The 21,244-nt window shown below is 49.9% G+C and overlaps 1 protein-coding gene across 1 annotated transcript; it reads right to left on the bottom strand.

Annotated features, from left to right (window-relative positions):
* Positions 1-1,042: 1,042 nt before the first annotated feature.
* adamtsl4 (ADAMTS-like 4) lies at positions 1,043-19,521 on the bottom strand. Its single transcript, XM_049731434.2, has 17 exons — positions 19,270-19,521; positions 17,983-18,046; positions 14,858-15,321; positions 13,466-14,081; positions 8,259-8,361; positions 6,161-6,300; positions 5,507-5,711; positions 5,001-5,185; positions 4,189-4,303; positions 3,762-4,028; positions 3,125-3,254; positions 2,747-2,951; positions 2,477-2,650; positions 2,219-2,398; positions 1,955-2,134; positions 1,736-1,883; positions 1,043-1,643 (listed from the first exon to the last, which is right to left on the bottom strand). The coding sequence occupies exons 1-17, from the start codon at positions 19,290-19,292 to the stop codon at positions 1,510-1,512; spliced, it is 3,333 nt and encodes a 1,110-aa protein (XP_049587391.1). The 5' UTR covers positions 19,293-19,521; the 3' UTR covers positions 1,043-1,509.
* Between the last annotated feature and the right edge of the window lie 1,723 nt (positions 19,522-21,244).

The following is a 21,244-nucleotide window of genomic DNA, read 5'->3' as shown; positions in this document are numbered from 1 at the left end:
GAAGAGTCCAAACTGTCCATAAATGTGAAAGGCATTCTACGTACATCTCGTCTAGGTAACTCTTATTGTCCTAAATAAGCTTGAGAAACACTGATGTCTCATAACACGACTCAATGACGCCATCCATTGACGGACCGCGTAACAGCGCCTTTTTCCCCATCTGACAATGAACGGAAGCCTTCATTGATCCGCTTTTTTTAGTTTTATTCTGTTGATTTAAGCATTGAGATCGTGTGTCACACTGTTTTGTTTATTATGAAATGTGCGCGCGTGCGTGTGTGTGCATGCGGAAACAAAAAGGTGCCTTTGTAATAAAAATCTGGTGGTTGCTCGGGGGAGAAATAGCACAAAAATAAATTACATGTTCTTTGATACAGATAAATTACTGTCCTTTCTTTATCATATACTTCAAAAGTGGCTACAAGGGAGAGACAGATAAACGGACTGAGAGATTCTCTTCAAGTCAGCGATATGCTAGTTAGCTGTGGATAAAATCCTTCTATGTCAACTATACAATACTGAGTTAAAAAATAGAAGCGCTTACTATGTTCAAAACGTCTTATACACAGGAAAAACATACATCATATACACATGGCTCACCTTACAAGTGGGAGCGTGGCTACTGATTTTGTTCTGTGTGGGAGGTACAAAAAAAAAAACTTGGAACCGATGAAGGTCCTCGCACATACAATATGTACAGTTGATCGATCAGCAGATTGTGCTCAATATTTACTGGGTGGGTTTTTCTTTTTAAAGGCAGACTGCCCGAAGATTGCCGGGATAGGCTTCAGCACGCCCGCAATAGGATGAGAAGATGAATGGATGGATGAATAACAAGACTTTTGTGAATTATTGGACTTGGACACAGTGAATATGATCTTGGTCAGTTTGTGATTTCATGATAATTAGCTCGATTTGAAATTCAGCTTAATTTCACCTTTGCTGTGCTATCACGTTGACTTTTTGCGCATTATTCTCCAACACATTTGGTCATTCACTGCCTCCTTTGGTTTATCTTTCAAAAAAAGAAGAATGCTAGAAGGGCACTTGAAGGGAATATATTTGGCAAACAAAGACGATGGAAATCCTCGGTCGGTTGACCATAGAGAGGCTGCGGTGTGCACAAAGAAAAAATCAAAACAGTTCGCTTTGCCCCGCATAATGCGCTTATTGTAGTTTTCCTTCCATGGCTCTAATTTTGGAAATCTGGCACGGTGCCTGGCAAATTTCTGCAAAACATCGGGTTTGACCCATGCAATGTTGGTCACTTGGCAGACGATCTCCGAGAGGGAGGTCTGCGCCGCCGTGGGAATGATCACGGCCAACCTTGATCAGTGGCACATCTGTGTTGTGCGCTGGGTACTTCCCGTGCCCCCCACTGGGATGATTTCAAAAAAATAAGTTGAGCCCTTCAAGTTGGAGGAGTGCATAACTTGCTGTCTGTTTAAAATAGATGGGGGGGAGGGGGGGGTGCAACTGGGACCCGATCTGGAAGCTGTGAGTTTCCCGTCAATGTCTCTTGGCGCGCTGCGCGGCGCTGTGCGTGCAGGAAGCACAGCAGGCCGTCTTGTAGTAGGAGTAGACGCAGAGGCGGGCCTGCACCACCATCACGCAGTTGTGGCGTCGGTCCCTGCAGTTCTCGTCTGTGGTTCGAAAAAACAAAGAGAGGGGAGAAGAGGGGGCAGGTTGGTATGCGAGCATACAAAGATTGATGAATGTGCCTGCGTGACGCAACCTGTGACTTGAGGGCCGCAGGGGATACTGTTGCAGCTTTGCTCCTGGTCGGGCTTGGCGCCGGCGTCACAGTTTGGGCTGTGTCTCCTGTCCGAAGTCAGACACCGCACCTCCCGCATCTGGAGGCCTTTCCCGCAAGAGCGAGAACACTGATGGCAAAGACGGACAAACAAAAGGCGGTTGTCGCTCCCATTACACGCTGGCTGCGTAGGTGCCTCACCGCGCTCCACTCGGTCGTGAACCACTGCGGCTGGCAATCGCCCATCTCACACTCCTGCACGGCGGCCGGTTTGTCCTCGTGGGTGCATTGGGCTGAGGGCAGTGTGGTGAATTCGTCGCCCGACTTCTGGACGCAGATGACGTCCCGACGCTGGGTTCCGTTCCCGCACCGAACGTTGCACTGCGAAATAAAGGCCATCAACAAGAACAGCTCAAGCCAATCGGATGGGCGGGATTCAAAAAGTCGGTTTGGGAACATTCTCACCTGCGTCCACGGGCCGCTGTACCAACTGGCGACGGGCACACAAGGACCACCGTTGCAAGCTCTCAGCTCGGCCGGCTTGTCAGCGACACAGTCCGCCGCTCCTTGGCCCTCTCGGACGCCTCCGCGCGTCAGGCACACCACCTCCCTCTTCTGGACGCCGGGGCCGCAACGCGCCGAGCACTTGGGATGAGAGAGCGGTGAGTTACGAACGAGCGTTGCAAAGGAGCGTTTGTAGGCGTGGCTGGGCGGGGCACTCACGGCGGCAGACCAAGCGGACGAGTACCAGTTGGTGACGCAGGGTCCCATGTTGCACTCCTCACTGCCCAGCGGCCGAGCCCGGGAGCTGCACTCCATGTCGTTGACCACACTGCCCTCGTCGCTCACGCAGCGCACGCTCCTCGTCCTCTTCCCCACGCCGCAGTCCACCGAGCACTGAGCGCACAAGCCACGAATGAACACGAGTTAAAGTGCCGCCTTGAAATAGGATTCAATTCATGTGGTGGATTGCTTTTTATTTTATTTTTTTACCGTGCTCCAGTCGGAGCCCACCTCCCAGTGCGAGCAGAGCTGCAGCTGGCAGGCCTGGGTGGACTCGGGTGGAACCTGTCCGGCGCAGCGCTGTGGGTGGACCATGGTGGAGCGGTTGCCGAAAGTCTGCCTGCACTGCAGTTGCCGTTGCTGCGCGCCGGGCCCACACGACACGCTGCACTCGGACCAAGCGCTCGCCTCCCAGCTGATCACAGAGACAAGCCGTCAAGGCACCACTAACACGCAACTTGAAAATATCTTGAGGTGTAAATCAATGCAGCAGTTTTGCACAATGCTGATCTCAAAAGTCAAAGGAATTAGCAACGGACTTTGCTGCATCGGTGGAGGCCACGTTTGTGTGCGTGCATCTTTACTCACAATGGTGGGCAGCCGTGCGTATTGCAAGGCTCCTCTTCTGGTGCCGGTTTAGCGGCGGAGTCGCATTTCCTCTCAGGCACTTGCTCCTCCGTATGGCGATCAATGCAGATGATTTCTCGAGACTGATAACCTGGGAGGGCAAAGCAAGCCAACCAGTAAGAGCGGCTGCTTATACTTGCGGAATCCCGCCACAAGAGGGAGGCAGCACATCATTTTAAATCAGTCACATGCAGCTTGACGCGGTTGTACGTGAATTTCTAAATATGTTGCTCGACTGTGCGTTTCCTATTATGTGTTAGCATTAGCATTAAGCTAGCGAAAGCAAGGTTGTGTGTTCGTCTTAAATCCAGTCCAGCGGAGTGCAAGGTTCTTTGGTGATTCATTGCTCACCTACCTTTTTCATCTTGTGTATGTTTGCATATCTGTGTTTGCACGTTGCATTCATGCGCTCTATAAAGAAAGTTTGATTGATTGGTGAATACACGACGTGTACTTCTTTTTGTGTTTGTGCGCACTTTGAATTAACTTTGGCTTTTTTTTTTTCCAGCAGTCGTTCAATGCCAAAATAGTCTGCATTTGCAAGGAAGGAAAAAAATATCAGACCTCCATCCGGCGTGGACAGACTCGAGTGTCTAACCTTTGCCACAGGAAGCAGAACACGGCGTCAGGGACCCCCTCCTCCACGCGAAGGGCAACTGCGTGTCCAGCGGCAGGTCGGTGCGAGGTGGGATGCGAGCGTTGCGATTGGGGGCCGAGGCCCGAGGTGGCGACCTCCCTGCGGCCCAGTGCTGTGACGACGGGGGAACGAATAGGGAAGAGGAGGAGGAGGTGGAAGGGAAAGAAGGGACGGAAAGAGGAGAAATGGCGGCAGGCGCAGGTTCGTCGATGGTCACGCCAAGGGCAGCTGCGCATGAGGATCACAAACAGGAAGGACGTTAATGAGAAAAACTGCAATGCTCAAGAAGTTGCTGTCCCATGGCCCCTCTCTTCCATCGAGGTCACACCCACACGCAACAATCAATCAAAGCAGCAGCATCAATTTGGAGCAGTGTGCGGGTACTAACCACGAAGGGGCGCCCTCCCCTGCGATTGCCTCTCACTGGGTGTCTCACTTTCGGTCTTCTCCACGGGGATGTAGAACTCATAGTCAATTCCCGGGTTCTGCTGGTGGTAAATAATCTGCGCAAACACCAGGCAAAGCAATGACAAAAAAAAAAAAAAACAGTCGACAGATAATACAACAATCCTCACAGGCATAGATTCTTCATCCTCTGCAAAAAAACTATGACAGCATCTTACTGAGTGAGCCGTGGAAAACACTACAGTCCATCTTGTGTAGGTGAATGCTTGCCGCTGATCTCATGTGCAAGCATGCCAGCACATCATGGCCAAGGTCATCCATACACGACTCAGAGGGGCTCCCATTTTAACCGGCTATTTTCGTCTATAAAAAGAGTTGTTGTTGCGAACGTACAATGCGTGCAAGAAGTTCTGCTCACCTTCACCACCAATGATTTCCATTTGGATTGTGGAACAGTTTGTGTGTTTTCCAACAGAGATTGTATTCAGAATTCAGCATGAATTCAAGCGAAGCGAGCCAAAATCAAATCATTTAAGCGGATGTGTGTGAGCGATTGTTTGCTATTTTTACCGCCTCCTGCGGGCAAATCTGCTGACGAGGCCCCTTTCTTTCATTAAATCTTAGCCCGGGGTGAAGGTTGTTAGTCGCCGGCTGTATTAGCATCTTTCAAGATGTCTGCTTTAATCCCGCTCTCTCACAATGTTGTCTCGCAGAAAGATCTCGACACACACGAGGGGAAGCTCAGCCTGTGGCCACTCATGTTGCATAGTTTGCGCGGGCCGGCCGCATACTCACATAGAGCTGCAGCTGTGCGCTGGTGGGCCCGAGGGCCCTGAGTGACTCCCCTGGCTCGTCTTCCCCCTCCGCCTGCGCTCGAGGTCGGGCGTAGGTGAAGGTAGTCCCGCCCGCCCGGTATTCCCCCGGGGGGTCCACGGCCCAGCGGCCGTTTACCACCGAAGCCCCCGTTGCGCTCCTCATGGCTGCGGGGTGAAGAAGAAGGTGTGTGAGTGAGCGCCTTGGTCAAAACGCAGCGGAGCGCGCTCATTAGCGAGCGCCGGCTGTCAAGACAAATACACATGCCGGCTGAGCTTCATCGGATCCGACTCGGCCCGGCCACAACATTGACGATCCCCCGCCAAAGGTAGCAAACACCCCCTGAGGGGCTAAACTTTCAACAGATACAAAGCCGTGCCTCAACAAATGAGTTTCCTGCGAGCATATCCGCAACTCAAAACCAAAAATATTATAAAACAGGAAGTTGCAGTTTTCTAAAGTACAATCAAACTGCGTGAGCGTCTCACCCAAGTAGTTGGGACTGGCCCGTCTCTCAGTGATGTTAATGAAGGTGGCCCCCGCCGGGATGTCCAAGATCTTGTGGTAGCCGAGGGGAACGCTGACATTCTGGAAGCTGCCCGTTACCTTCTGACAAGCCGAGTCCCGCCCCCCGCAGACGCCGCACTTGTCCAGCGCCAGGCCGGAGCCCAGGACACCGTCGCAGCCCTCCGTCTGACGGACACAAGAGAGGATGAGTTGGAGGGGCCAAAAACACAAGGAGAAGCTAGGGATGAAGACAAACGGGCATTCCCATCTTGTAAACATTTGTATCGTCAATGTCGCTGTTTACGAGCACCACCGCTGCCAACCGGGGCAAGGGAGGTCTTTTACTTTGGTGCCTCCGTTTTATTGAGGCTTGCCTTTCGGCTCGCCATGGAGCTCGGTCCAATTGGAATGAAACCCAAGAGCCAAAAGCCATGAAAATGCACTTGGACAGGGAAAGAAAGGCTAAATGGGAATAGAATTCCATTTTGATTTGCAGAGGTGCTGCATTCCTTTGGCCAACGTCATGTCAACGGTTCAAGGAGACGAGCCGGACCGTGTCAATCCAACCGAGCAATGACGCTCCTTTTCCTCTCCTAAAAGTGTTGATTCATTTTGTTAATTTTCCCGCCACTCACCTGGCACTGCCCTTGGACGCACACGTCGTTAGAGGTGACGTTGAAGCAAGGTGTCCCGTCTCGCACCCGCTCCGCCTGCCGCACGTAGAAGCGGTAGCCCACCGGGCGGCACGTCAGCTCGCATTGCTTCTCGGGGCCGACTGCAACACATGGCACAGAGATAGTCAGAAGTGAGATTTACAAGGAGCCTCACGGGCTTCGTAGCGCAATTAATGATATGTGGAGGAACCCAAGAGGCTTTGGGGGGGGGGGGGGGGGGGGGCTTCAAAGGAAAACACGCAAAAGTGCATCGCGTCTTTCAGCGCTCAAATAGACGAGATCTATCTCAGTATCTCTCGGGGGGGGGAGGATTTGCAGCGGCCCACAAGTGCATTTTGAAGATGGATTAATAGCTAACATGTTACTGGAAAATGTTGACAAAAACTGTCCAGCTTTTAATGGACGAGCCTATTCCGAACCATTCCCTCGCTAGTGCTGAAAGAATGAGATGATCTTATTCCAAATAAAGACAAACTATTCTTTGAAAATTGACAAAGCAGTTCTCTCAGGGGTCACCGAGCAGAGGTGCTGTGGGGTTGGAGCCCTGCGGCAAAGTGGAGCGATAGCGCCACAGACGTGAGCTCATCGTAGCAAAAAAGGTTCACATAGTGACTTGCACATCGGAGCGGGGGGAGGGCCATGGGTGAAAAGGACAAACTTTTTTTTTTTTGCTCCTGAAATGGACATTTTTAACGCTGTATCATATGTCTCCAAATAACTCCAACTCCGACCGCAGTTCCACGCATTTGCAAAGTATATTTCGACTCGCTTTCATGTAATAAGGCATGAAGAAGTGGTTTCTTCTGCCATTATTTGGACTTTTGACATTTTGAGTATGCTGCGTGTGTCGAAGTGTCGGGTGTCAACACCGAATGGCACTTTTGGAAGGCAAATGTCTCGAACAGAAACTTTGCAGTTTCTGAATACTTTTCCACACGCAATGTGACTGCAGAGAAAAGGTGTGAGCTAGCCAGGAGAAAAGAATGTCTAAAAGATCATCCCTAGTCGAGTCAACGTGTGTAGAGAACCGTCGGAAGAGGCACAGACCCCGGCCTGGCTCTTTCCACCCACTCTCATCGCTATCTTTGAAAGATTAGACTTTAGACAGGGGCAGAGGAGTGGCTGCTGCCTTCAGAAGTGCTCGCCAGGCATGTGGATGACTGCCCGCGCGCCGTCTGTCCTCCTTGCTGCCAGCTCCAGCTTAGGCCGGATCCGGCAAATGTCCGCTTGGCCTTTTTCTCTCCTCCACTTGCGGAGCTCAGTGTTCAGAGTGTGGAATATGTCTCGTCTAAATATACTTCCTCTCTCTATCGCTCCATCTAAACACACGCCGGCAGAGAAAGCTAATGCCAGAGGACAGGAAGTGTTGTTGGGCTGGATTGGGGGGGGGGATGAGGCCCAAGAACAGCAAACCAAAAGATGACACCTGCGCATGCAGAATCAACCAATCCCACTCAAACAAAAGATCTGCCAAAACCTGGCATTTCAGCAAGATCTCCACTGCCCTATTTGGAAGTTTTCTAATTGTGTTCCTGGCATTTGCATAAGACAGCAAAAGTGGGTCGGGCCACGTCGCCGCCATGTGACACATGCATCCCATGGCCTCCATTTTGCTCTGCTCTTTATCTCATTCGGCTGGAATCTGCTGAGAGCTGAGTCCAAAGCAGGGAGGAGAAACTTGGCAGCGCTGGAGGCAGCCAGAAAGGGCGAGGTCCCACAAATGAGGGAGCCACAGAAAAGAAGGGGAGCATTTTGGTGAGGGGGTTGGCAAAAGTGGAAAAGAGTTTGAGCCTCAATGGCTCGCTTGTCATTCCACCTTACCCATACCCACAGGTGGGAAAAGAATTCACACTCCCTAGTTAAGAAAAAGAAGAAAAACAAGCAAAAGTACACATTTCATTTGTGCTTAATCTAAAGTACAAAATGAACACTAAATGACTGTCAATTAAAAAAAAAAAAAATTTGAAAAGTAAAAGCATGTGCATGCTTGTGTGTGTGTGTGTGTGTGTGTGTGTGTGTGTGTGTGTGTGTATGCGTGTGTGTGTGTGTGCACACTCACCCTCAGTGAAAGGCTCCCAGTCGTAGAGACGATCCATAAACTCTTTGGCATTAAAGGCGGCGCACTGCTCAGCCCGCGAGTCCAGCGGGATGCCAGTGCACACCTAAAAGACACGCAAAAAAAACACAAAAAAAAAAACGTCAGCCATCTTGTTAATGGTCGGCCCCCGGAGGCAATTTTAAAAAACATAGGCGGGGGAATGCCACCACTAACAAAGGAGGGGAAAGGCCCAACGAGCCCAAAGGCACGCTTGGCCATATGGAAGGAATCGCTTTTCAAAAGAGGCCAAGGAAGCGCATGAATCCATCTTGGCTTTCAGCTTGCCACCGCAAACCGCGAGCCACTCCGAGAACACGTGTGTGTGTGTGTTGGGGGGTTGAAGGTCAGTAAAGTATACAAGCACCACCTGAAAGCTCCAGCGTGTAAACTTGTGGCCACTAATGGTTGTAAATAGTCGGCTGGACTGTAAACACGCTAGGCTCCGATTCCAAGTGGACACTTCCTGGGCTGCGGCCCCTCAACAAGGAGGGTCGTGCGGCAGGTGCTTTCAAAACGAAACGGAGCAGACGTACATCCATGCCATGATTGTACTAAAGGGTGCGGGGCTAATGGGATAAACAGAGCGCGAAATGCGAAGGAAGAGTCAAAACGGACACGGGCAGACGAAGCCTTGGGGGGATCTGGAGAGCGTTTGTGTGTTATTAGAAGATGAATGCGAACTAGGCCGGGCGTAGGAGTGGGCAGAGCCGGGCCGGGCCGGGCAATGAATGAAGGAATGAAATAAAAAGTGTGAAAGAGTTAAAGAGCCGGCGACAGACAGAGAGACGACAAGATGAGCACGAACCTGTTGACACAAAGCTCCAGTGGAACGCGTCAGCAAGAACCGCTTTGCATTTGAGCCAAGAAACCAGATGCCGACTTTACGCGCCACTGTCAGGCGCCGTTAATCATCAGACGCTAATTCTGCATGAAGAGCACTCAAGTTAGGCAAGGGAAACTTTGACTGCTTTATTGGAGGGGCTGGGCGAGATGCGACAGAGTCTGAAATTATTGACAGGGAAGAAGAGGGCGTAAGTGAAATGAAGCGACATCAACTCGCGGCTGACTTCGCTCACACACCAAGTCCCATCAAAGATGAAAACAAGCCACATACCACTGTCAATGTTTACTGTCACCATGACAACCACTTTGGAGCGTAGTCTGACACATTTACGGAGGTATGAAAGGGAATAGAATATTTTGGTGCCTTGAGGTAAGAGTTCAAGTTGTTCTGCTGCCAAACTTTCTCAAATCATTGTTCTAGTCATCAATAGCTCGCAGCCGATTAGCGTGCAGCGCGTTTATCATTCTCGTTATGCAATCCTCCAGCCTTCCAAATCAAAAATTGGCCAAGCAAAGTTGCAGCAATAAATTGGGCACCCCCCCTCCTCCATCATGCCCCCTCGCCATTTTGCATCCGCAGTGGCACACTGCTCGCTGTTGTCACCGATCAACTTTTTGCGAGTAAATGGCTTGTGTGGGATTATTTCGCCAGGCGAACACGACCCAGTGGAACAATCAAGTCGCCAGCTGCACTCTAAGCCAAAAACTCCCTCCCTCTCTTTTGTTCACTTCTTCACATACTGTAAGCATTGTTTTCCGTTCCTTAAGAGAGCGAGAGCGAAAAAAGAGGGAACTAACTCAGAGCAGGCATGCAAATCGTGGCTGGGGGCGTTGATTGATTTAACTGCAGATGGGAAGGTGTCTGGGGGGGGGGGGTTAGAGGCGGCACTTTCGGAACGTAACAAATGACAAAAATGAGGGGCGGGCATCACTCAAGTAAAAAATGATTTGATTTGTCGCTTGACATGATTTAGGAATAATTCATGTGGAACGAGCCAATTCAGTGAAACCACACGACTCCACGTGTCAGGTTTATAACCACATTTTACTAACAAACAACAAATCAACAGTAAAATGATTTCTACCTGCTGTCGGCAAAGACCGCCGCTGTATTGTACAACTTTTCTTTTCTTACAACTAGGAGAAAGCTGTGTTGCTTGTGTTGGCATTGTGCCTGGCGGCGGCGAATGGCGGCGAGCCGTGGAGATGCCTCCGCAAAGAAAACATCAGCATCCCCGAGCTGACACAATGAGTGAAGGACACACGCAAGCAAAGAGCAGCTACAAAGTCAATGCAGCTGCTCAAAGTGGAAAGCTGTGCACGCGTGCATACGCACGTGCACGCACACACACACACACACACACACACACACACACACACGCACACACACGCACGCACACGCACACACATTGGTTCTAATCACGCATGACACTCCTGGGTGAAAAACAAAGCCCAAGACAGACACAACTAATGAGTTTTGGACAACAGAATAGTGTGTGTGAATGGAAAGGAAGGGTCCCAGTGGTGCGTCATCGAGATTGACGCCATTCAAGTGAGCGCACGCCTGCACAGATGCACATGTGAACTCGATGCATGGCGCGCAAGGAGGACCGACACGGTCATTCCTCAAGCATTACTGCCGTGTGACGCACCAACGCGGCTGAGAGATGAAACTTGATCCAAAGCATACCACATCATGTCTCATCAAAACGGATGCAATAGATGGAGCTAGGCCGCCGTCACACTTTTCCTGGACAATCCCGCTGAGGGTACACAAGTGCCCACATATGGAGCCTGAGGATTCCATTCTGGGTTGCACTTTTCTGTCACACCGCATCAAAACGATAAAAAATAGTGTGGCCGTGAGTTGTCAACTGTCTGTTTGTTTGTTTTTTAATCTTGCATCTCAGGCAGGTTTGGCCGTGACAGGAAATGTTATTTGCTTGTCAAATTTTTCAATGAATACATTTTTGTTATCTGGATACGGGTGTGTGCACAAATGCATTGTTTGTGGTTAGCGATTAGCATTCTACGGCGGGAAGCGGCCGGCCCTTAGCCTTGAACCCCCCCCAAGACAGCCCCTCCAAAACAAAAGCGGTGTCGAGCATACAAAAAGAGAGCTTCCATCAATGACAAGATATGCGAAAGAACGGTGGAGAAAGTTGGACGAAGTGGACAGAAAGTCCCAGATGTTGTCTGACAACAGTTAGGTTTCCAGCGGCGACCGTGACGTCACGCTTACCGTCACGCTTCCTTCTGGCACTCTTTTATTTAGAGTTCCTCAAACAAGCCCAGAGGGGGTTGGGGGGGGGGGTTGCAAGTCACAAGTTGGTAGCAAACCTCAAGCGTGTCCTGCTCCGCATTATTGATCAAAAGAACCTACTGTTTGGGTAAACAAGAAATTGGACTCGCGAGCGAGAGCAGAAAGGAATGAATCACACACACGCTGGGCAGTCTTTGGAAAGAACGCGCTCACCACTCTTCGCTTCTACAGTTGGCTTATTGAGCAAAACGATTGTTAAATTGCTTCCCCGTTTTTCCTCCTCGTAAATGGGCAAGCAGGCATTCGCGTTTGCCTTCACGCCTTATTCTGTCAAACGCGTTGCACATTGCACGAAGTCGATCAAAGTTTTTGTTTTAATGCGTCGTTCACTATTTGCCCAAGTGCCGCAAAGCCAAAGCAAAACCGTTTCTGGAATTTGACTTGTGACATAGACGGGGGAAAACAATGCAACTAGGTCGATTAGTAAATGGCAGATAATCACCAAATTATTCCTGACATTCCCAACTTTATAAAATATAAATTAAGACACGCTTCTTCTTGTCACATTGTTTTAGCTGCACAACTTTTCAATGAAAACACGTGTTTGCAATTCTCTTGAGGGAATAATCATAACAATTCATCAGCCACAACTTTTGTTTGAACTCCCCCAGAGTGCTAATAAAATTGAAAAGAAAAAGGGAAGCGGGCGGGCCTCGCTCAAGCCACGCGGGAGTTCCCAGGCGCACACGCTTGTAAAGACCGCAAGTGTGCGCGGGTGTTGCGCGTGTGCAAGCGAGCGCGCCGCAACCCATTTGGGGCTGTTTTGCAGCTCAGTTGTGCACACACGTTTGGTTAATCATGCCTTGCCTGACGTCATCAGGTGAGCGTGTGGTGGGAGCGTGTTCTTAGCGTTTTATGTTGGCCGACTGCGTGCGAAAAAGGACGTCTACACCGAGATGTGCGGAATGTTGATTCTTTTTCGTCCTTCGACCAAGACCAGCACTGACATGAGTGCTGCTGCCACGGCTGCTTTTTCTTTTTCTGACTGCTTCTTCTCAAATTCCACCTTTCCCCCTCCCCCCAGCTTCTGACAGGTCCTCCGCACACACGCAAATGTGCAGGTCTGTCTCACACACTTTTCCATGAATTCTTCCTTTCTTCTGGCACATACTCGCATTCCGCAGCGACTGACCTGCTCTCTCCCGCTGTTTACTTCCCCACAAAGCAACGTGTCCGAATGGGATTCGGGCCTACAGAAATATGCAAATGAGGCGATTCCATTTTGAACAGGTTCTTGCATTTCCCAATATGGTTCTTGTTCCTGATGGAGGATTACCTTTGTCCTTTGACTCAGGGCTTGTCGAGTTGGATCTCATTCAGGCATCCCATCGACCTCCCCCAAGTTTTTTGCTCCTCTCTAAATGTCACTTTTAATTGCAGGAGCTCCCAAGCGTGGCATTCTTGCCCGGGCGAAAGCGCAGTTATGGCCGCCTTGGCTTGGCTTTCGTCACCTGCCCGTCCAGTCGACCCCCCCACCTCGCCGCATCCCCGTAAGACAGACAAGTTCCCCACAAGACATTTGGACACGCCCACACGTCGTCAGCAAGGCCCCCAAGCAGATGTGTGTATTCTGGTCTTCATCCAGACACACAGGCACACACATACTGTGCATGAGCACGTACACGTTTGATAGGTTCCATGTCAGTGCACAAGCACAACAGGGCAGTGTTGGCGCTAGGGAATGATCAAACCTCCCAAAAACACTCTGTTGACCTTCACATTCTCTCTTCGATGCCACCAGCCTTCAACACTGTGCCCTCATTAATGTTCATGAGGACTGTGTGGGACACACACACACACACACACACACACACACACACACACACACACGCACACGCACACATACAACCACCCCCCCCCCCCCCCACCACCACCACCACCACCCCCACCCCACCCCCCGCTGGAGGCTGAAAACCCAGACTGACACCTCGAAAACAATCAGCTAGCTTAGCCTTTGAGTCGAATATCTGAAAAGCAGCATCACTGTGTTTGGACAGCTTACCTGCGAGAAGCACCTGCGATATTCCTTCTCGGGACCGGTGCATCTGTAGTTGGGCGCCGTTCTCCACGCTCCAAAGCCACCCTCCTCCTCACCCACATGTGGTCTCATGGGGTGCCGAAGCGGGTACACGTTGCCGGCTTGCGGGGGCCGGGGTCCCAATCCCACGTGCACCGTCCTTTCTCTGTGCAAGGGCCGATGCAGAGGGGAGGCGTGGGCCAAAGAGGCGCCAGCCGGCTGCGAGTGAGGCGAGCCAGCCGGGAGCGGTGGGGGCGGGGCAGTGACGGTGCGCCAGTCAAAGCGGCGGTGACCAGACAATGCTGATGATGATGATGATGAAGATGATGAAGATAGGGACCGCGGCAGATAGTGAGGGGGAGAGGGCGGAACTCGAACCCTCCTGTGCTCACTTCTGGCGCGCGGTTGGGGTGTGGCAGTAGTGGCGGGTGCGGCGGTGGTTGCGCTCTCTTCTTCTCCCTCGTCGTCGGCCAGTTGGGGTGCCGAGGAGGCCGAGATGGTGCCGTTGGCCGTGTGGCGAGCCTGTCGACTAGGCCGGTGCAAAGGCAGGGAGAAGGGGACTTTACCGTAGCCAAACTGGCCTGGGCGGATGGATGAAGACCTGCGGGACGCACGCAAGAGTGTCTGCAGTCATGACGTGAACGCAAAAGGTCAGAATCAGAAGTCAAAATGAAAGCATCCTGCCTTGAGATATAAGCTGCCACTTAGCTGTTTTCTGCTAATGCTAAACGTTGATGGAAATTGCCATTGATTGTAATGATAAAAGTATCCACGTCGCAGATTGTGAAATTGCACACGTCGTTGACACAAACATATATTCTTTATCCTCGACAAGAAATTATCGTAGTGAGACTTTATGTTTGCCTTGACTCACATCCTCTAGTAATAGCACAGTGATAACAAAAACTCAGCGTCTTACACAGGCATCGGTTCAACTTGCAATGCTTCAGTGGGCCGGAACATAATAACAAACACTCACTAATGCCAAAATCAAACTCCAAAGCATGATGAAGATACTGTGCAGCTACAAAATCATCACAGTCACGGTTTTTACACAACCAGCCTCCCGAGTACCCCGTTGATCCTTTTGGAGGACCCCTAATTCTTTTCTGGTCCCGACCAGAAAGATATAAAAAAAAAAAAAAAAAGTCCTCGCAACCATTCCAAAGTGCTGATGCCTTATGCAAGCCTTGCAAGTTTCATTTCCTGCATGTCACTTTGCAGACAAGTTTAGGGACGCGGCGCAAAGCAAATCTCACATCTCGCATTAAGTGTACTTAGTGTGTCTGGAAACCAAACAAATAAATAAAAGAGTTTCTTGAGCTCATCGAAGAACAAACGGCAAGCCACCATGTGGAATTTAAGCACATCGCTCACCTCCTGACTGGCAAAGGCTCCCGAGCGGTGCTGGCCGACCTCCTGCCGCCGGGCCTCCTGATGCTGCGCTGCTGTTGCTGCTCGTAAGCCGGCGAGGGCACGCGCTGAGGCGATCGGTACACAGACACTCGGTTCCGAGCGGTTGCGGGGTACTCCGTTTGATAGAAAGGCGACGGTGGATCGTCGCCCCCCGCCGGGGTATTTCGGTAGAGCGGCAGCCCTCGGTTGAGATCGGGTGCCCGGTGATGGGGCGGCAGTTGAGGGGAAGGGTGGAAATACCCACCCCAGTTGGGTGATGGGTAAGAAACGGAAGGAGGGGCGGGCGGAGGCGGCAGGCACTTTCTGCTTCTCTGCGACACGCCCACTCCGCATGACTGGGAGCAAGAGGACCACTCCGCCCACGTCGACCACACCCCTTCCACGGGCTCCGTCTCCAACACTTGTCTGGACCTCCGCCCGGCCGCCTGACAAACACAAACAAAAAAACATTTCCACCGTCCTGGCCTTTGACTTGTCCGAGTTGAGGTTGAGCGTCAAACTCAACACCAAACAAAGAGAATGACGCTTTGTGTATTTAAAACAAGCGCACGGCTTACTTAGCCTTTCAGTTTGCTAGCTTAATGCCGACACTCGTGGCATGCATGATGCGGTGATTTAAGCCTTTAAGTGCTGTTGCACAAACCGTGTCGCTGGCAACACATGGAGACGGGACAGACAACAATATCGGCAGTCATAGATTCTTTATCCTCCACAAATTTCATTGCCATACTGGTGAGCTGAGAGGAATTGAGACATCTCAGAGAACTTTTATTTTCCTTGGCTCGTTAGATATCTTCGGCCAACTTGTCATTATGCTAACCAAGCTAGCGTTGGCCCAAGAAAAGTCTTGTCACAACTCTGGAATTGCACTGTTGACCCTCATTGCGCAATCGAAGCAACTCCTCTGACGTTAGCGCATATTTTCACACAGAAAATCTACTTTGCTGTGCCCAAGCGCAAAATACAATGACGTGATATCATCGCAGCAAAGCGGTTGACACTCCAAACGTGTGGAGCAAAGACTTGATGTTCTTCTGAGCAACCTCACCCAACTTCTCACGCTAGCCCCCCCCCCCCAAAAAAATAATCTTGAGTGTACATGCAGAGGAAACATGCTTGTTTGTGTTGCCGTGGTATGAAAATGTTTTTGGTCCAAAGGTCACTTGCTGGGCCTTCAAGCGGAACATCTGAACAGCAGTGCTATTTTCATTGGGGACCTAATAAGCGTGTTTAGTCTGCAGCAATCACAGCTCGGTAAACGACACGCTTCGGGTCAGCCTCTTTTGCGTTCGGATCTAAATTGCAAGTTGAAGATCTTTTTTGTTCCCTCTCAACTTGACTGCTTCCTAAGTGTCACACAATGACTAAATACCGCAAAGGAGTGAATGGGCAGGCCTCAGCCATGCTCAAAAGAGGTCAAAGGGACGTGGCAAAAATGTCATACCAGGATATTGACTCAGCTTCCAACTTTGCAGAATATTTGGGGAAAGAAAAAGAACTATCAGAGAAATTCCCACAGACAATCTTCCCAGAGGAGTGCAAGTGGTTATGAAGCAAGCTGTCCCAATACTTTTGACCACACAGCGTCAACTAGCCTACGGCTGATCCTTGAGCCTCACGAGTTTCCTTCCTTCTCAAAGCAAAATGTAAATCCTAAAGCCGTACTCGATCTGGGACGATTCTAGGGGATTGAGTCACGTGCCAAGCGAGCAGCTCGGTCGCAGATGGGTGGAGAGCAAAACGTATAAGTTACGTGCGTCTACGTGTTGCAACGTGGGCCGGACTTTGCTCGCTTTCTTGTTCACCGTCAAATGATAAAAGTGGCTCGCTGGCCCGATTGGTGAACATGAGCGGGACAAAAGTTTCCATTCAGCAAATAGTGAATGGTCCACTTCCCAGCTCGCTCAAAGCCTGTCAAGTGTGTCAATATGTGTGTGTGTGCGTGTAAACACACTGTACACGTGTCAATCTGAATAACGATACAGCTGGCACTTTGGATTTTTAAAATTTACAATAAATAAATAAATAAATAACAAAAAGGAATTGTGGACAAAGATTTTTCTTCCCGGCACAGATTTGCTGGTGTGTCAAACAGCTGCAGCGCCATCTACTGCTGAGGAGGACTTAGTCATTGTTAGATTTTTTTATTTTTTTTGCCTTGTTCCTCAACACTTGAAACTTTCCCAGCCCTACTTATTCCACAAACACAATATTATCAATTTATGCTGCCACAAACGATGCAACATTTTGGCTTGATTTAGTAATGCGAAGGACCTCCACTCATTTTTTTTTCTTCTAAGTGTGCGCTTGGTCAAATGTACTGCTCGTTTTTTTGTGGTTTTTTTTTTTCAAAGTGTGCACTTGGTCAAATGTGCCTGTTCCAAAGTATTAAAGTCCAGATGAGCTGGAATGCAAATGACAGGTCATAAGTAAAATGGCGGGAGAACAGGGAAAGCGAAAGGAGCGGGAGATATGGGTTTGGGAGGGGCATGAAGAACAGGGGGCGGTCAAAGCAGACAGGCCTAATGACTGTGTGTATGTGTGTGTGAATGAGTGACATCAAACACACAGCTGCCACAGAGCTGGAACATTAATGAGGAGTGGGCGCTGACCCTGAAGGAGGCCACCGGTGACCTTCTGCTTCTTGCTACTGCTTCAACTCCTTCAACACTGTACCCGCAGACCTGCCTTTTTTTTTTTTTTGACCCAATAATCACAAAGGCGTCACTGTGGCGCCTTGACAGCTACGGGCCCCACTACAGGAAAAAACGGATTACCGACTCACAAAGTCACACACGGTTGGCTAAATGACGAGCCGGCTCGCGCCAGGACTGCGTCAGCAACGCCATGAACTGGACATCAAAGTGGCGCAACGGAGAGCCCTCAAAATCGCACCACACGCCATCAGACAAAAACCTCAATGCTCTAGTCAGCTGAAATATGCTCCGATTAAGTGCAATTTTGACATTTTACAATGTGGGAAAAAATGTTCATCATTTCCTAAGTATGCGTTCAAACGCTTGTGACGGTGAAAGGTGAAGCCGTCAAAGTCGATAAATGCGGCGTGTGAAGAGCTCACCACTCACCTTCCTTTTGGCAGGCTTGCTCACCGAGGTCACAACCTCTGCAAAGGCCCACAGCGCAAAGAGCCTGGTGGGACAGAAGAGCAGAAGCTTAGAAAATAAGTACAGAAAAAAATAGCAACATCTTGACGGCAACATGTCGACTCAATAGATGCGAGTTTGATTTCACGCTCGCAGCCTCAATGTGGACTATTGTTGGCTGTGGTTTTTGCTTTGGAATGGTGCTTTTAAAGGCACTTTTTTGGGGGGGCGTTGCTTTGGTCAGCAGGTTGGCCTTTATTTACCTTGGCGGCAATTAAATAGAACTTTTTGGGCCGTAATTCCAAAAGGTATGTTGGCGCACGCACAAGACCGCTCATCAGCAAAAGATCAGCTCAAGTTCAGTGAAGCTCGATTGTTGACCGCAACATGAACAAAGCGGAGGCATTTAGCAATAAAAAGAAGTCAGTCGTCACAAAACGTTAAAATGTCAGGAAACGTTTACTTGGACGTTTGGGCTCAGATTTCAGTAGGGGACAAAAAGTTTGATTTTGTTTAAAAGTTACTATCAGATGCGGGTTTACTCTTCCAAAAGATATTCAAATGTCGTTTACTCTGCGACTTTGACTCACTTTAGAAGCAGCTGACCTGCCCCGAGGAGCCAATTTGGCCTCCTCCACTTTTTTTTTTATTGACTTGTACTCTCTCTATGCGTGTGTTATCGTGCGCCCTATTTTTGCTTTCCAGTCATTTCCAAAGCACGCTGAGCTGTGCTCAACTGCCATTTCATTTCATTGGGGCTATTTTGAAAAGTCTCGTTGCCGCTGAACAAGGAAGCAAGCGTTTCCAACAGCTCGCTCGAGTGGTGACACGCCGCGAAACGCCTCACTACGATTCAAGATGGACTTGTGGCTCCAACAACCGCAAGCATCGCCGCGGCGTGTAGCCCGCAAGCCACACTCCGGGTCGGCTAATTGCTCCCGTGGTTCGATTTCGCCAGTGCGGCGCACCGCGTTCTGCCTTTGCCTCGCAGCTTGCTTGTGTACAAGTGCGCAACAAGCAGCCCCCCCAAACAGACGCACGCACGCAGAGGGAGCGCCTCACAAAGGCTCCCCGGCACAAGAGAACCGCCGAGGCCGAAGTAAAGACCCCCCGCGAGCTCGTCACTTCTGTGACATATTGTTGCAATCATCTCACTGGCGTCCATTTTAAGTGCAAGCGCCCCCCCCCCCCCCCAAAAAAAAAAAAAAGTTAGTGCGTAAAAGGCAGCCCGCAAAAGCTTGTGGAAGAATCCCGCGTGAGTTTGCGTACCTGAAGACAGACGCGAGCCGCATGCTCCCCCGACGCCGCTCGCGACGATCAGTCCACTTGGAGATCGATTATTGGTGCGTGCGCGCTGTGATGGGCGAAGCAAACAATGAGTGAAGTGTCCAACTTGTCGTCGCCTCTCTCCACTGTCTTCGTCTCTTGCGAGTGTGTCCTTTCTCCTGTCAGTGCTCTCTGCCTGCTTGCTTGCTTGCTTGTCTGCCCGCCCGCCAACGTGCAAAGTGGGAAGTCTTCCCTTTTTTCCCCTCTCACGCACACACTACTACGGGTCCATTACGCCCCCCGCATCCTTACGAGAACCCTTTCTCTCCTGATTTTTCTTCTTTTTTTCCCCCATGAACTGTTTAGTTTCTTTGGGCGTTAATTATAGGTAGATTCGTGGCGAGAGGTTTACATCATTATGGGTTTGCCAATTTGTGATTTATTTCAGATGTCCGTTTTTTCCAGGGCGGAATAATTAGCTGTTAAGTGAAGAGGAAAACGAAAGGCATTTTTGCTATCATTATAGTAGGTTTGAATGAGTTTTGTGAACGTAAAACGTTGTTTCTGATCACTTTCGTTTTTTTATAAAAGCATTTTTGTTTGTTTTATTTTGTTACGGTTTTATCAATTTTGCTTTCAGTTATTTTGTTAATTCTTGCATACGAAAATAACCTTGCCTATAATTCACACTGGGCCACTGTTTTGTGTTCAACTGTATCATTTTTAAGTGCTTTTAAAAATTAAATACCGCCCCTCAATACTGGCTAGCGAGTGCTTCGATATCGCGGATTTCACTCAGTACGGGGGAAGTCTGGACTGGAGTCTTTGCAAAGAAGGCGGGGATTACTCTACATTAGTAATATCCATGAACAGTAGATGTAAATATGCAAGCAAAACTGTGTGTGTGTGTGTGTGTGTGTGTGTGTGTGTGTGTGTGTGTGTGTGTGTGTGTGTGTGTGTGTGTGTGTGTGCGTGCGTGTGTGCGTGTGCGTGTGTGCGTGTGTGCGTGTGTGTGCGTGTGTGTGCGTGTGTGTGCGTGTGTCTCCCTTGCACACAATGTACACGGCAACAGAGCGGACCCTGCCTGGGCTATCATAACTCTCCCGGGAGCACAGTTCATCCCAAGAACACTCCATTGTGATGATCACCGCCCGTCATCCGCTCTCGGTCGGAAGCGGCATCTGCGGACAAAAAGTATGATGGGGATGCCACGGCGCCAATGCAAACATGAATGTTTTTGCAACAAACGGCGAGGGAGGGGCGGGCGGTTACTTGCACAATGCCAGAAACATGACAAGAGGAACACACTGGCCATTGCACCGAGCTGATGAGAATTTTTCAAGACAGGAGCGCATGTTTGGCTTTGACTTGAGAGCACAAATTCGAATGTGTGCGGTTGCGGCACAGAGCAGATGTGCAAAGTGGCGCCTCCCACAGTGTTGACACTATTTTTATGTGCTTGTGTTTCCCCAACGTTGCCTGAGTCACAGCTGGTTTTCTTTTTTTTAATTTTGGAGAGCGCTTTCCAAAACTAAAAGTACAAAAGTGAATCGGTCAGGAAGGCAAAATGTTTTGGTTCAAGTGGTTGGACAAAGACAAACAAGGATTTTTGTTCTCAGGCTAGCCGGGACTAAGATGCTAGTTGAGCAACTTTGGGCTGATAAAGCTGCCAACAGAGTGAAAGTTCAAAGGTGGTGGTGCCTGTCTCGATTCTATTTACAGTGCAACCTCACAGCGGCTTGACCTTCAATTAGCTCACTTGGGAATGCTCTCTCAAATGGCAAAGTCGACAATCAGCATCCGCAACACATGTTGCCATCCAAGCGGAGTCACAAACATATTTAGTCTCATTCTAATATCACTGCCGTACCGAGAAGCTGAGCCGCGACGAGTCCAGTTTAGTCGCATGTCTGCCACCAGAGGGAGCAGCACAATTGAAATTGTTTGACTCACTCCTCTATGTTTTTAGAAAGTTCTA

The sequence above is a fragment of the Syngnathus scovelli genome, chromosome 9 (genome assembly GCF_024217435.2).
Source record: "Syngnathus scovelli strain Florida chromosome 9, RoL_Ssco_1.2, whole genome shotgun sequence".
In the NCBI taxonomy this organism is placed as follows: domain Eukaryota; kingdom Metazoa; phylum Chordata; class Actinopteri; order Syngnathiformes; family Syngnathidae; genus Syngnathus; species Syngnathus scovelli.
The sequence above is the reverse complement of the archived record's forward strand: the minus strand, read 5'-3'. Positions and strand labels throughout refer to the sequence as shown.

What these genes read in the sequence shown, in the direction of transcription:
- adamtsl4 (XM_049731434.2), bottom strand. Translation starts at nt 19,292, where the DNA reads ATGCGGCTCGCGTCTGTCTTCAG. An exon ending in ATCGCAGGTGCTTCTCGCAG is followed by an intron (nt 8,362 to 13,465) that starts GTAAGCTGTCCA and finishes CGTGTCTTTTAG; the next exon opens with GTGTGCACTGGCATCCCGCT. An exon ending in CGTCCGCTTGGTCTGCCGCC is followed by an intron (nt 2,399 to 2,476) that starts GTGAGTGCCCCG and finishes TCTCATCCCAAG; the next exon opens with TGCTCGGCGCGTTGCGGCCC.